Source organism: Oncorhynchus nerka, linkage group LG9a (genome assembly GCF_034236695.1).
Source record: "Oncorhynchus nerka isolate Pitt River linkage group LG9a, Oner_Uvic_2.0, whole genome shotgun sequence".
Lineage (NCBI taxonomy): Eukaryota > Metazoa > Chordata > Actinopteri > Salmoniformes > Salmonidae > Oncorhynchus > Oncorhynchus nerka.
Genome location: NC_088404.1, coordinates 33,628,966 through 33,644,461, shown reverse-complemented (window position 1 = coordinate 33,644,461; position 15,496 = coordinate 33,628,966). Strand labels below are relative to the sequence as shown.

The 15,496-nt window shown below is 45.1% G+C and overlaps 1 protein-coding gene across 1 annotated transcript; it reads left to right on the top strand.

Annotated features, from left to right (window-relative positions):
- Window positions 1-588: 588 nt before the first annotated feature.
- LOC135573381 (proline-rich transmembrane protein 4-like) lies at window positions 589-15,364 on the top strand. Its single transcript, XM_065022508.1, is given in 4 exon segments — window positions 589-861; window positions 2,472-3,497; window positions 11,634-13,145; window positions 13,148-15,364. Coding segments are annotated over 3 exon segments (3,054 nt in total). The 5' UTR covers window positions 589-861; window positions 2,472-2,599; the 3' UTR covers window positions 13,792-15,364.
- The last annotated feature ends 132 nt before the right edge of the window (window positions 15,365-15,496 follow it).

Sequence of the window (15,496 nt, the reverse complement as noted above, 5' to 3'; positions counted from 1 at the left end):
GTATGTGGATCAGTGTCTATTTTAAAGTATCCAGAGAGGAATTAAATGAGGACAGGAGCATGGACTTTACCCCGCAGGGAGATAAAGTACTATATCTATCAGAGTCTGATGACATCAACATGTTGAGTAGGAGAGAGATAATGATCATTAAAGACAGAGCGAGAAGTGGGTATGTATATAAGACATGAGAGAGAGATGGTGTGATAACAGATAACAAAATCACAAGTTGTGCATTCTTAGCTTACAAAGAAGTTCCAAATTCCTTGTGATGTTTGTTCTATAATTTGTGATGTACTGGCTTCACTCTCACACTGACTATTGCTTTTATGTTAATCATGACAGAAGGGTTGGTTTCAACTCCAGCTGCAAATGACATCCAATACACTATATTGATCTGATAGTTAGTTCCATGCACACTACCACCCTCCTGTTAACGATTCGTTCTTACAGGCATATTTATCTGCAGTGTGTGTGTGTGCGCCAACCCTTTTTGTCCCCCACTGGCTCCCATCCCATAATACGACCAGACCGCACTGATGAATTATTTGCCCAGTGAGGTGTATCCACGGGAACCACGCATTCCTGACACACATCATAGAGAGAGAGACACACACACACCCTTGAACGAGGGAGGGAGGGATAGAAAGAAGGAGCATACTGAGTGTGTGAGTGATACTGAGAAGAGGAGTGAGCAGAGTGAACCTGTAACTCAGTCTAACACACACAGACAGACAGAGGGATCTTTACAGTAGCATCGGAAGCAGCAGGAGCGTGGTGTGGGACAGAGAGGGATGTTGTCTGGCTGAGCTGGGACCTCTCCCTCTCCTGTCTGTCTGATGGAGAGCAGAGGGACGCAGCACAGTGAGTACTACAGGCTGTGTGTGTGTGTGTGTGTGTGTGTGTGTGTGTGTGTGTGTGTGTGTGTGTGTGTGTGTGTGTGTGTGTGTGTGTGTGTGTGTGTGTGTGTGTGTGTGTGTGTGCGTGCGTGCGTGTGTGTGCATCCAGAAGATATAGATTGAGGTAGGGTTTGGGGAGTTGTGAAGGGCTAAGGAAGAGAGACAATGATCAAGAGGAAGAGATTGAAATAGTTGGTGTTGCTGTGTGCCCAGCTAGCACACAGCATATATTTCTTAGCACTTGGTGAAGGCGGGGTTGACCTATGGTTATTTTGCATACAACCTTCCCACAATGTTCTGGGAATGGTGCAGGATAGTTGCTTGGCTTTGGAACATTTCTCAGGACATTTAAGGAACTTGACAAAATAACGTTATTTTCTTGGTATTTCATTACTTTAACAGAACATTTCCTAAAAGTTCAAACATGGTAACATTTAATATATATATTTTGTCATGTTCTAGGATTGTTCTCCTACTGGTTTGACATTGAGCATTTTCTCAATTAGTTCAGAGAATATGAAGAAACAACGTTCTTCTGTTGGAATTTCAATACTTCAGCAAAACGTTTCCAACAGATTTCCTCATGGTTCTATTTTAAGTAATGTTCAAAAAAATGTTTTAACAACGTTGAGAAACAACATTCTTCAGGTTTCCTTGTGGTTCTATTTAAAGGCATGTTCTCAGAACATTATGAAAACGTTCCATAAAAACGACACGAAAATATTAGTAATGTTCAAATAACTTTTTAATTATTATATTGAAAATCCTATACATTCCGTCTTCTGCATCAACAAAACTCTCTCTATCCTATGTCTTGTTAAGTGTGTTCAGGTGTGTTGGTCGAGCCCACTAATTGGCCACACCTGATTTTAATGAGTTTCCTCTGAAATGGGGTCCGTTTGAATAGACCAAAATGAACAGTTTTGTACGAGTAAAAAAAAATACTAGCTCCATCCTGGTGGCACAGTGGACTAGTTCCATGGCTAGAGAATAAAAGATCATAGGTTCAAATCTCACTGATGCTGTGCCACAAATGATTAATTCCTAAGCAAATTAATTTCCATGTGTCCTATCTGTACCTGGAGTTCAAAACTGTTAACCTAAGCTAGCAGTCTTTTTAATGGAAGTTATACAAAAAAACTCTAAATAACCTCTCATTTCTGTTCTCAGAACATTAACAAAACCTCCCAGGAAAACTTTCAGGAACCCATAGTAAAATGTTCTCAGAACCTCCCGACAACCTAAAAATGAACGTTCCCAGAACATGTTTAAAAAACGTTAAGTTTTACTGGTCAGGAAACGTATGACTTCGTTCCCAGAACCAATGGGAAACCAAAGACGTAGGTTCCCACAACTTCCAAAGAACCAAATGTGCTAGCTGGGTATGTAGGAATATATATGGTGACTGCTGTGCTACTTCCTGAGAGCATTGGCAGAGAGAGGCATGGAAAAATCTAACGGGGTATGTGTGTATACATTGAAGGGTATGTTGTTTTCTAGTGGAAGAGTGAAGAGGGATATGGCTCCAGTTTTTTGTATTCTGACTTTGAGGTGTGTGTTGTCTGTGTTCTGCAGGTGAGCTGATACTAAGGTGTGTGGGGTCGAGGTGAAAGAGGAGTTCGCTGGGAATCATGTGATTGGACAGCGATGTTTACCTGCATCATGTGACTTCACAGAGAAGATTATACTATAGGGTCTCCATTATGGCTGTTGTGATGTGTATCTCTCTCTTCCTCTTCCTGCTCCTCCTCTTCCTCTCCCTCACTCCTCCCCTCCATCTGCATGCCTTCCCCCTGGCGACAGAGGCACCACCTCACCCACACACAGACACACAGATAGATGTACAGGTTTCACACAGCCCTTTAGGGGCATCCTGGGCTCTGGTAGGCCTCAATGCTGGAGCCAGAATGGCCGACTCTCTGGGTTGGTTTCCAGGGCTGAGGGGCCCCATACTGGAACCTGAGGAAACTGAGAAACAGGACTACACAGACGAGTTTCAAGGAACTATTGGTGAATACCATGATTTGCTAGAAAGCCCTGAGCAGTCACCTAAAACTGTCCCCAGACAAACAGGGCTGGAGACATTCAGATTCACAGAGGCAGACAGTGTCACTGCATGGATGGAAATCAAACCCCCAACTGGGACCTTATTTAGGAATGGACTACCAGACAGGATCCAGGATGGAGATCCTGAAAACGAGCTGAAAGAGAGCAACACCAGGGAGAAGGCTGGATCCCCACTTACAACTTTACAGGATGGACAGACTCCTCTGATACATCTGTCACTCCCACAGAATGGAGATAGTATTGGTAGACCAACACCCACCCTTCTCTTTCGCTCTGACTATACAGAGACCCCAGGCTTTAATCCACTCACTAGGCCTACTTTACCAACCCCAGAGACAGCACAGCTAGGCTCCACTCCTGACCCGGACCAAGACCAACCCATAGCCTTGGCCACAGACAAAGGGTTGCTATCTCTGGACCAACCAGCCACCCCACACAGAGACATGATGGAAGGAGATATCGTGATGGAGACTGGAGACTTCTCAGAATTGGAGAACGACACAGAAAACCTCACAGATTCAGGAACAGACACAGGTAAGACAAACTTCTCAAATCCAACCCCCATTCCCGTCTTGTAGTTATATGTCCGCTTTTACAATACCCTCAGGATGTTAGTAAGAAAGAATAGGATATTGATCAAGAAATAATTGTCCTATTTTTCTATTTTGTGTAACACTGGTGGTGAATTAACTGATTTACTGTGGAAGTGTGATGAGTATCCCCTTATGTATCCCCTTATGTCCCTTCATGACATCCTACCTCTGATGTCAGGAAATGTGTATTTTATGTTTCCATACCTCTGTAGCAGTACATAGTAGTTAGTGGTAGTATGTTTTCTGTTGAAGTCAAATCAAATCAAATCTTATTGTCACATACACATGGTTAGCAGATGTTAATGCGAGTGTAGCGAAATGGTTGTGCTTCTAGTTCCGACAATGCAGTAATAACCAACGTGTAATCTAACCTAACAATTTCACAACAACTAGAATATGTACAGTGGCATTGTTTAAAGTGGCTAGTGAAACATTTATTACATACATTTTTCCATTATTAAAGTGGCTGGAGTTGAGTCAGTATGTTGGCAGCAGCCACTCAATGTTAGTGGTGGCTGTTTAACAGTCTGATGGCCTTGAGATAGAAGCTGTTTTTCAGTCTCTCGGTCCCTGCTTTGATGCACCTGTACTGACCTCGACTTCTGGATGATAGCGGGGTGAACAGGCAGTGGCTCGGGTGGTTGTTGTCCTTGATGATATTTATGGCCTTCCTGTGACATCGGGTGGTGTAGGTGTCCTGGAGGGCAGGTAGTTTGCCCCCGGTGATGCGTTGTGCAGACCTCACTACCCTCTGGAGAGCCTTACGGTTGTGGGCGGAGCAGTTGCCGTACCAGGCGGTGATACAGCCCGACAGGATGCTCTCGATTGTGCATCTGTAAAGGTTTGTGAGTGCTTTTGGTGACAAGCCAAATTTCTTCAGCCTCCTGAGGTTGAAGAGGCGCTGCTGTGCCTTCTTCACCACGCTGTCTGTGTGGGTTGACCAATTCAGTTTGTCCGTGATGTGTACGCCGAGGAACTTAAAACTTACTACCCTCTCCACTACTGTCCCATCGATGTGGATAGGGGGGTGCTCCCTCTGCTGTTTCCTGTCCACAATCATCTCCTTTGTTTTGTTGACGTTGAGTGTGAAGTTATTTTCCTGACACCACACTCCGACTGCCCTCACCTCCTCCCTGTAGGCCGTCTCGTCGTTGTTGGTAATCAAGCCTACCACTGTAGTGTCGTCTGCAAACTTGATGATTGAGTTGGAGGTGTGCATGGCCACACAGTCGTGGGTGAACAGGGAGTACAGGAGAGGGCTCAGAACGCACCCTTGTGGGGCCCCAGTGTTGAGAATCAGCGGGATGGAGATGTTGTTACCTACCCTCACCACCTGGGGGCGGCCCGTCAGGAAGTCCAGTACCCAGTTGCACAGGGTGGGGTCTAGACCCAGGGTCTCGAGCTTGATGACGAGATTGGAGGGTACTATGGTGTTAAATGCTGAGCTGTAGTCGATGAACAGCATTCTCACATACGTAGGTATTCCTCTTGTCCAGATGGGTTAGGGCCGTGTGCAGTGTAGTTACGATTGCGTCGTCTGTGGACCTATTGGGGCGGTAAGCAAATTGGAGTGGGTCTAGGGTGTCAGGTAGGGTGGAGGTGATATGGTCCTTGACTAGTCTCTCAAAGCACTTCATGATGACGGAAGTGAGTGCTACGGGGCGGTAGTCGTTTAGCTCAGTTACCTTAGCTTTCTTGGGAACAGGAACAATGGTGGCCCTCTTGAAGCATGTGGGAACAGCAGACTGGGATAAGGATTGATTGAATATGTCCGTAAACTGTTACTGTAATTTAGTTATTCCAATATGTTTTCATTAATTGAATTCCCTTAATCTATTTTATGAGAATTTGTAAGATTATTGTTTGCATAAAATAGACGGAGACCAGACTTTTCAATAATAGGTAACATCATTTATTCTCGGAGCGCGCTGCCACGTTTCCACGAGCAACAGTTTATATACAATAACATGACATCACTTCATTGCTCCTAAAATGAATCTCCTCCTCCAGACCGGATCAAATGGAACTTTAAAAGTTCATTCTGTGTTCATTCTGACCCCCTAGCACATACACAGGACACACAACACAGCTGAATTAACTTTTGACTCCTCACCATTATCGATCACCACTTAGCTGACAGTTCTAATTAACAGAAAACCTAGGAATGCACTCACAGCCTTATCTAAAACACCCCAGAGCTCAGTTTCGTCAGTTCAACCATAGGTTAACTACCTTATCTGTTTACTTAATCCACAACCCATTCCTTTCTTCCCAGTTGGAATGGTGTTCATTAACTTTAATTACTCCTTGTCCGTGTCACACAATCCCTTCTTATGAACTCATATTGTTAATCAGATATAATAAAACAGAGTATAAGTTTACTTAGTTACAGTTCCATTTCAAATGATTTGTTCAGTCATTTAATCATAATTTTCCTAACATAAACACACCAGCCAACTGGTCTGCGCATGCCCTGAGGACGCGGCTGGGGATGCCGTTTAGGCCTGCAGCCTTGCGAAGGTTAACATGTATAAATGTTTTACTCACGTTGGCTGCAGTGAAGGAGAGTCCGCAGGTTTTGGTAGCGGGCCGAGTCAGTGGCACTGTATTGTCCTCAAAGCGATCAAAGAAGTTGTTTAGTCTGTCTGGGAGCAAGACATCCTGGTCCGCCATTGGGCTGGTTTTCTTTTTGTAATCCATGATTGACTGTAGACCCTGCCACATACCTCTTGTGTCTGCGCCGTTGAATTGTGACTCGACTTTGTCTCTATACTGACGCTTAGCTTGTTTGATTTCCCTGCGGAGGGAATAGCTACACTGTTTGTATTCGGTCATGTTTCCGGTCTCCTTGCCCTGGTTAAAAGCAGTGGTTCGTACTTTCAGTTTCGCGCGAATGATGCCATCAATCCATGGTTTCTGATTTGGGAATGTTTTAATAGTTGCTGTGGATACGACAACGCCGATGCACTTGCTAATAAACTCGCTCACCGAATCAGCGTATTCGTCAATGTTGTTGTTTGATGCAATGCGCAACATATCCCAATCCACGTGATCAAAGCAATCTTGAAGCGTGGAATCAGATTGGTCGGACCAGCTTTGAACAGACCTGAGCGAGGGAGCTTCGTGTTTTAGTATCTGTCTATAGGCTGGAAGCAACAAAATGGAGTCGTGGTCAGCTTTTCCGAAAGGAGGGCGGGGGATGGCCTTATATGCGTCGCGGAAGTTAGAATAACAATGATCCAGGTTTTTACCAGCCCTGGTAGCACAATCGATATGCTGATAGAATTAGGTGAGTCTTGTTTTCAGATTAGCCTTGTTAAAATCCCCAGCCTCAGGATATGTGGTTTCCAGTTTACATAGAGTCAAATAAAGTTCATTCAGGGCCATCGGTGTGTCTGCTTGGGGGAGAATATATGCGGCTGTGATTATGATCGAAGAGAATTCCCTTGGTAGATAATGCGGTCGACATTTGATTGTGAGGAATTCTAAGTCAGGTGAACAGAAAGACTTGAGTTACTGTATGTTGTTATGATCACACCACGTCTCGTTAATCATAAGGCATACCCCCCCGCCCCTCTTCTTACCAGAAAGATGCTTGTTTCTGTTTCTTGTTTCAATGTGTGAAGAAACCAGCTGGCTGTACCAACTCCGATAGCGTTCTCGATTGAGCCATGTTTCCGTGAAGCAAAGAACGTTACAGTCTCTGATGTCTCTCTGGAATGCTACCCTTGCTTGGATTTCATCAACCTTGTTGTCAAGAGACTGGACATTGGCGAGTAGTATGCTCGGGAGCGGTGTGCGATGTGCCCGTCTCCGGAGCCTGACCAGATGACCGCTTCGTCTGCCCCTTTTACAGCATTGTTGTTTTGGTTTGCCTGCTGGGATCCGATCCATTGTCCTGGGTGGTGGGCAAAACACAGGATCCGCTTCGGGATAGTCGTATTCCTGGTTGTAATGATGTTGAGTTGACGTGGCTCTTATATCCAGTAGTTCCTCCCGACTGTATGTAATAAAACCTAAGATTACCTGGGTTACCAATGTAAGAAATAACACTTAAAAAAACAAAATACTGCATAGTTTCCTAGGAACGCGAAGCGAGGCGGCCTTCTCTGTCGGTGCCGGAAGTAAGTGTGTGTTGGAAAGGAATGGGACTTGTCTGCTCTGTCTTCTCTGTGCCACAGTGTGTGTGTGTGTTAAGCATTCTGCCAGCAAACACGGTTGTTTTACAGGGCAGCTTACTCCACGCCTCCTCATCTCCCACTCCTTCAATCCCCGTTCTCTTCTCCCCTCTCTCAATCCCCCCTTCATCTCCCATTCATCTCTACCACTCCCTCTCTCTCCTCTGTCACAGACACACTATCTCCCTCCCCTGCTGTCCTGTCTTCTTTAACAGCTAAACTGAGGGAGACTGTGAATTAATTCCATGTGAATAAAAGTAAATGAGATGAATGGCAAAACATAGCAGGACTGGTGGTTGTCGGACATCCCGGAGTCGCCTCTTCACTGTTGACGTTGAGACTGGTGTTTTGCGAGTACTATTTATTGAAGCTGCCAGTTGAGGACTTGTGAGTCTTTCTTTCTCATCTGTTTCTCAAACTAGACACTGTAATGTACTTGTCCTCTTGCTCAGTTGTGCACCGGGCCTCCCACTCCTCTTTCTATTCTGGTTAGGGCCAGTTTGCGCTGTTTTGTGAAGGGAGTAGTACACAGCGTTGTATGAGATCAGATACTTAACTAGTCTAAAGAAGGACAGTTGTATTGCTTCTTTAATCAGAACAACAGTTTTTAACTGTGCTATCATAATTGCAAAAGGGTTTTCTAATGATCAATTAGCCTTTTAAAATTATAAACTTGGATTAGCTAACACAACGTGCCTTTGGAGTGATGGTTGCTGATAATGGTCTGTACACCTATGTAGATATTCCATAAAAAATCATCCGTTTCCAGCTACAATACTAATTTACAACATTAACAATGTCCACCCTGTATTTCTGATCAATTTGATGTTATTTTAATTTAATGAACAAATAAGGACATTTCTAAGTGACCACAAACTTTTGAACTGTAGTATGTGTATATATATATATATATATATATATATAGTATGTGTAGTAGTATGTCTATATATATATGTATATACATACGCACACACACACACATATATATATGTGTGTGTGTGTGTGTGTGTGTGTGTGTGTGTGTGTGTGTGTGTGTGTGTGTGTGTGTGTGTGTGTGCGTGCGTATATACATTTGAAGTCGGAAGTTTACATACACTTAGCCAAATACATTTAAACTCAGTTTTTCACAATTCCTGACATTTAATCCTATTACAAATTCCCTGTCTTAGGTCAGTTAGGATCACCACTTTATTTTAAGAATGTGAAATGTCAGAATAATAGTAGAGAGGATGATTTATTTGTACTTTTATTTCTATCATCACATTCCCAGTGGGTCAGAAGTTTACATACACTCAATTAGTATTTCATAGCATTGCCTTTAAATTGTTTAACTTGGGTCAAACATTTTGGGTAGCCTTCCACAAGCTTCCCACAATAAGTTGGGTGAATTTTGGCCCATTCCTCCTGACAGAGCTGGTGTAACTGAGTCAGGTTTGTTGGCCTCCTTGCTCGCACACGCTTTTTCAGTTCTGCCCACAAATGTTCTATAGGATTAAGGTCAGGGCTTTGTGATGGCCACTCCAATACCTTGACTTTGTTGTCCTTAAGCCATTTTGCCATGTCTTTGGAAGTATGCTTGGGGTCATTGTACACTTGGAAGACCCATTTGCGACCAAGCTTTAACTTCCTGACTGATGTCTTGAGATGTTGCTTCAATATATCCACATAATTTTCCATCCTCATGATAACATCTATTTTGTGAAGTGCACCAGTCCCTCCTGCAGCAAAGCACCACCACAATGTGATGCTGCCACCCCCGTGCTTCACAGTTGGGATGGTACTCTTCGGCTTGCAAGCATCCCCTTTTTACCTCCAAACATAACGATGGTCATTATGGCCAAACAGTTCTATTTTTGTTTCATCAGACCAGAGGACATTTCTCAGAAAAGTACGATCTTTGTCCTCATATGCAGTTGCAACCCGTATTCTGGCTTTTTTTATGGTGGTTTTGGAGCAGTAGTTTCTTCCTTGCTGAGCGGCCTTTCAGGTTATGTCGATATAGGACTCGTTTTACTGTGGATATAGATACTTTGTACCGGTTTCCTCCAGCATCTTCACAAGGTCCTTTGCTGTTGTTTTGGGATTGAGTCGCACTTTTCACACCAACGTACGTTAATCTCTAGGAGACAGAACGCGTCTCCTTCCTGAGCTGTATAATGGCTGCGTGGTCCCCTGGTGTTTATACTTGCGTACTATTGTTTGTACAGATGAACGTGATACCTTCAGGCGTTTGGAAATTGCGTTTGGAAATTGCTCCCAAGGATGAACCAGACTTGTGGAGGTCAATGTGGAGGTGTACATTTTTTTTTAGGTCTTGTCTTATTTCTTTTGATTTTCCCATGATGTCAAGCAAAGAGGCATGAGTGAGTTTGAAGGTAGGCATTGAAATACATCCACAGGTACACCTCCAATGGACTCAAATTTAGTTAATTAGCCTATCAGAAGTTTCTAAAGTCATGACAGCTGTTTAAAGGCCCAGTCAACTTTGTGTATGTAAACTTCTATCACACTGGAATTGTGATACAGTGAATTTTAAGTAAAATAATCTGTAAGCAATTGTTGGAAAAATTACTTGTGTCATGCACAAAGTAGATGTCCTAACCGACCTAACCAAAACTATAGTTTGTTAACAAGAAATTTGTGGAGTGGTTAAAAAACAAGTTTTAATGAGTGTATGTAAGTGTATGTATACTTACAACTTCAACTGTATGTTGGGTATAGTGTGTATATTTGTGTTGTATTGTACAGTGCACATTTGGAAATGAGACCTAAATCTCAACTTTTCTTCTCTGTTAAAATAAAGATAAAACAAACACATGCACATGTAACAGTTTACCTTCCGTCCCTCTCCTCGCCCCGAACCAGACACACTCTGCACACATAGACAACAGCCACCCTCGAAGCATCATTCCCCATCATGCCACAAAAGCCACGTCCCTTGCAGAGAAAGGGGAACAACTCCTTCAAGGTCTCAGAGCGAGTGACGTCACCGATTGAAACGCTATTAGCTCCCACCACCGCTAACTAGCTAGCCATTTCACATCAGTTACACTCAACCCCCTTTTGACCTCCTCCTTTCCCGCAGCAACCAGTGATCCGGGTGAGCAGCATCAATGTAACAGTTTCACCTTCCGTCCCTCTCTGGGCTCAAACCAGAGACCCTCTGCACACATACAACAGTCACCCTTGAAGCATTGCTACCCATCGCGACACAAAAGCTGCAGCCCTTGCAGAGCAAGGGGAACAACTACTTCAAGGTCTCAGAGCGAGTGACGTCACCGATTGAAACGCTATTAGCTAACTAGCTAGCTGCAGAGTGGCAGGGTAGCCTAGTGGTTAGAGCGTTGGACTAGTAACCGGAAGGTTGCAAGTTCAAACCCCCGAGCTGACAAGGTACAAATCTGTCGTTCTGTTAACCCACTGTTCCTAGGCCGTCATTGAAAATAAGAATTTGTTCTTAACTGATTTGCCTAGTTAAATAAAGGTTTAAAAAAAAATAAAAAAAGAGCTCCTATCCCTGTACTGTATTTACTGTATTTCTCTATGAAGAGGCAGTAGGCACATAGGGAATAGAAGCATCTACATTATTCAGATGGTATGTATTCATAGGGGACAGACATATGGAAAGGGTATGTGCATCTACAATAGTATGTTATAAATTATGTAATGTTAGTGAGTGTGCCAGTTTCTGCAATCTATTAATAGTTCACAAATGAGAACAGCAATGGGGTCAATACTACCCCCCCCGTCTCTCTCTGACCCAGTTAGAGATTCCCAGTTACGAGCATGTACTTTTGCACTCGCTGATGTTTCACCCTATGAAAGCCCTCAGATCTGGGGATAGGGGCAAGGAGTTGATTTGGGCATCAGTTTCAACCATCTTTGTTTCTGTTTTACAGGTGTGTCTCCAGAGAAGGTGTGGCCTAAGGCAGCCACCAATGAGACACCTATCCTCGACTGCAGCCTGGAGACCAAGGCCACACCCTGCAACACAAATCAATCCTGGAGCCCTGTTTACCCTGATGACATCATCTCAAATAAATCCCAGCGCCCCATTCTGTCTCTAACCCCTCCTCTCTTCGTGCCTCTGTATTCTGATTGGAACTCAGCTCTGGCCACCTGGGGCTTTGCCTGGGAGGTCCACATCTACGGTCTAGGATCTGTGTTCGCTGCATTAGGTCTGATATCTGTACTCTGCCTGTTAGGCCTGCCCCTGCGCTGCCCCCCTGGAAGCCCCTACTTCACCCTGCTGCATCTGTTCCTCCTGGCCACTGGAGGCACTAGAGCATTCACTCTGCTGTATGATGCTTATAGTCACCAGGACCGCCTGTCTGCTCTGGGCTCTCTCCTACTTTCTGAGCTACCCTTACCCTGCCTCACCTCTGCCTTCTCCCTCTCCTTCCTCCTCATCTCCCTCCGCTCTCGCATGCACCTCTCCCTCCCTTTCTCCCTCTCTCTCTCCCTCCCTCTCTCAGCTCTACCCCGGCCCTGTCTCTTGTTCTCCCTTTCCCTGTTGCACTTTGGGGCCTCCCTGGGCTCCATAACTCTCTTCCATGTCTTCCCCAGCCTCCCTGTCCTCCTCCTACTCCCCCAGGGAGTGTTCATCCTCCTCTGCCTCCTCCTCCCCTGCTCCTTCCTCCTCTTCTACTGCTTTGTACGACAAGACACCAAGCATGTCCAACGGCTGAGTGATGGTGAGGGAGAGGTAACAGGTTCCCCGGTGTTGGTGGGGCGGCCGTCCCGCTGCCCATTCGCTGAGGCTGGGGAGTGGAGCAGGGCGGCAGGGGCTGGGGTAGGAGGGTCTCTGTGCCTGTTAAGCTGTGGGGGGCTCCAGCTGTATGGGATGTTACATGCAATGGGGTTTGGAGGGGTGAGTGCTGGGGCGGGGTTTCAGCCCTGGCCTTGGTGGGGCTACCAGCTGGGCTGCAGGCTCTGTGAGGTGGGGGTGTGTCTGTCCTTGTCAATCATCGGCACTCATCCCCTCCTCTTCTGTTGCTCCAACTCCTGCCCCTGGACTAAACCCAACTGCAACCCCCGTCCGGGGTCCTGGGTGCAGCTGCCCTGTGCCTCACCCTCAGGAGGGCCTAGCCACCCCCTTCCCCTCTCCTCAGCCCTCCCCCCTCCCTACCCCTGGTCCCTGGGGCAGGAAGAGAAGCTGGTGGTGTGTGATGTCATCAGTAAGCGCCAGTCCGAAGCGTTCCCCCTTTATACACTAATGGACCCCCCCTCAAACGGACTGAACCTGCATCCTAACCTTAACACCCACCCTGGCCAGACCAGAACCTCAAGACACCCCCACCTCCCTGACCCTCCCAGCCCACCATGGATGCCTCAAGCTGGGGTTGCATCCCAGGGCTCTTCCCAGGCGAGTCTAGTTCTGGACACTGACTCCACAATGTACCTGCGCCCCCCTCTCCAATCGACCTGTCCCGGAGCATAGACCAGGCCCTGTACAGCGAAACCCTGTTCCCCCACAGTCTCTTCAGTCATCCCAGGTTACTCCACGCATCCTCCAGCCTCTCCTTGAACTCCCCTGGCTCCCACCTCAGCCAGAGTGCCTCACAACCTGGACACAGCTCAGCCGACAGCTCCCTCTACCGGAGCTCTTCCTGTAGAGATGTTGATATGTCTCCTACACGGCCTCCCCAGCCAGGGTGCTTCCTCCCCGGCCACGGTGATCCCATCTCTCCCCCTGAGCGCTGGTGGAGAGGTAGTAACTCCAGCTGCATGTGCCAGGAATCCCTGAGTGGGTCTTCCCAGGGTCTGTTCTCCAGCCCGGGGGCAGGAGGGGTGCATTCGCATCCCCACTCCACGAGAGGGCAGCTCCCCTCCCAGAGCAGTCTGCCCAGGACGCTCCCCAACCTCTCTCACCACAGACGCTACCGCACCCTCAGCTCCGCCTCGCAGGACAGTCAGGGGGAGGGGCGGCTGGCGGGCAGAGAGGACCTGAGTGAAAGCAGGTTGCTGGAACGGGATCTGGCCGTACAAGCGGAGTTCGTCAACGTGTGCCGACAGATCGATGCTCTTAGCATGTGCAGTGACACTATTGACCTGTAGGTCGATACTACTGGGTTTGAACCATGAGTCATCTATGCGCCACAAGACACTGTTAGTCTGCAGAGCTAAACCAATATATTTATCTGTTATGTAAGGACATAAGGATATGATGTAAAATGCACAGAGATTATATATTGATCTAAGGACTTAACTGATAAGCTAACGTTTGTGTTTGAGTAGTTAACATTGAGCTCAATTAGCTTTTTCACTGCTACATCAGACGTGTTTGGAGCCATTACTATTAATAACAGTTTTCTGGGATTCTACATGTAGAAAATAGACATAAGTTAGACTTAATTAGAACTAAATAAAGAGATACAGCTCTGTTTGATTAGTTATAAGTGTACAGTTATAGAGTTACAATATGTGCTAAATGAAACAACTTTCTGAACCAACCAATGTGGAGTAGATTAGAACACTAATGTCAGTGTAGTGTTGACAATAGCCATAGACATTTGCAAGATCCCTTCATGCTTTAGTGGTACTTACTGGGGGAGAGTGAACATAGTGTAACAGATGCTGTCATACCTTACATTATATCTGTTTTTTTATTCAAACATTTGTTCTTATAAAGCATTTATAACTGGTGCCCTACCACAAGGGTATCTGTTTAAGTTGCAACAGCAATATCAACCAGGAGTTGTGTTAGAGTGTCCAAGTGCCAAATGTTTCTATGGAACCAACACCAAATCAATCTGAGAGATCTAACAACATTTTTCAGACAGGAACTAATCTAACTGAAAACCAGCTTATCCTCTGATATTCACACTGACTTCAAACCTTTTTTCTACAAAGAGTATGTGTCATACTGTACATACATCATTAAAGGCTGTGTAAAATGTTTTATTTGTAAATACAATGTACATGGAAAACATGTATACTGTATGGCATGTATCATAGACAAGGTATGATAAACAAAACATTAAGTTTATGATGTTTGAAAACATAAGTCATTAATTTGTAGTGTATGGACATACAACAGATACACTATAGATAATACTGTAGACCTTTAGGGATTCTCCAACTCTATACATTGTCATGAGCTTCAGGCCATATCACAAGGAGTTGTTTCAGTTGAACATACAGTACCTGTCAAAAGATTGGACACACCTACTCATTCAACTCTTTTTCTTCATTTTTACTGATTTCTACATTGTAGAATAATAGTGACGACATCAAAACTATGAATTAACACATATGGAAACATGTAGTAACCAAAAAAGTATTAAACAAATTCAAATAGATTTTAGATTCCACCCTTTACCTTGATGACAGCTTTGCACACTCTTGGCACTATCCCAAACAGTTTCACCTGGAATATTTTTACAACAGTCTTGAAGGAGTTCCCACATATGCTGAGTACTTGTTAGCTGCTTTTCCTTCACTCTGCCGTCCAACTCATCCCAAACCATCTCAATTGGATTGAGGTTGGGTGATTTTGGAGGCCAGGTCATCTGATGCAGTACTCCATCACTCTCCATTGACCTCTGTGAAGCATTTATTTGGGCTGAATTTCAGAGGATGGTACCTAATGAACTTATCCTCCGCAGAAGAGGTAACGCTGGGTCTTCCTTTCCTGGAAGACCCAGCGTTATGTTTTTTGATGTTTTTTTGCGACAGCACTTGAAGAAACTTTCAAAGTTCTTGAAATTTACCAGATTGACTGACCTTCATGTCTTAATAATTTGAGCTGTTCTTGCCATAA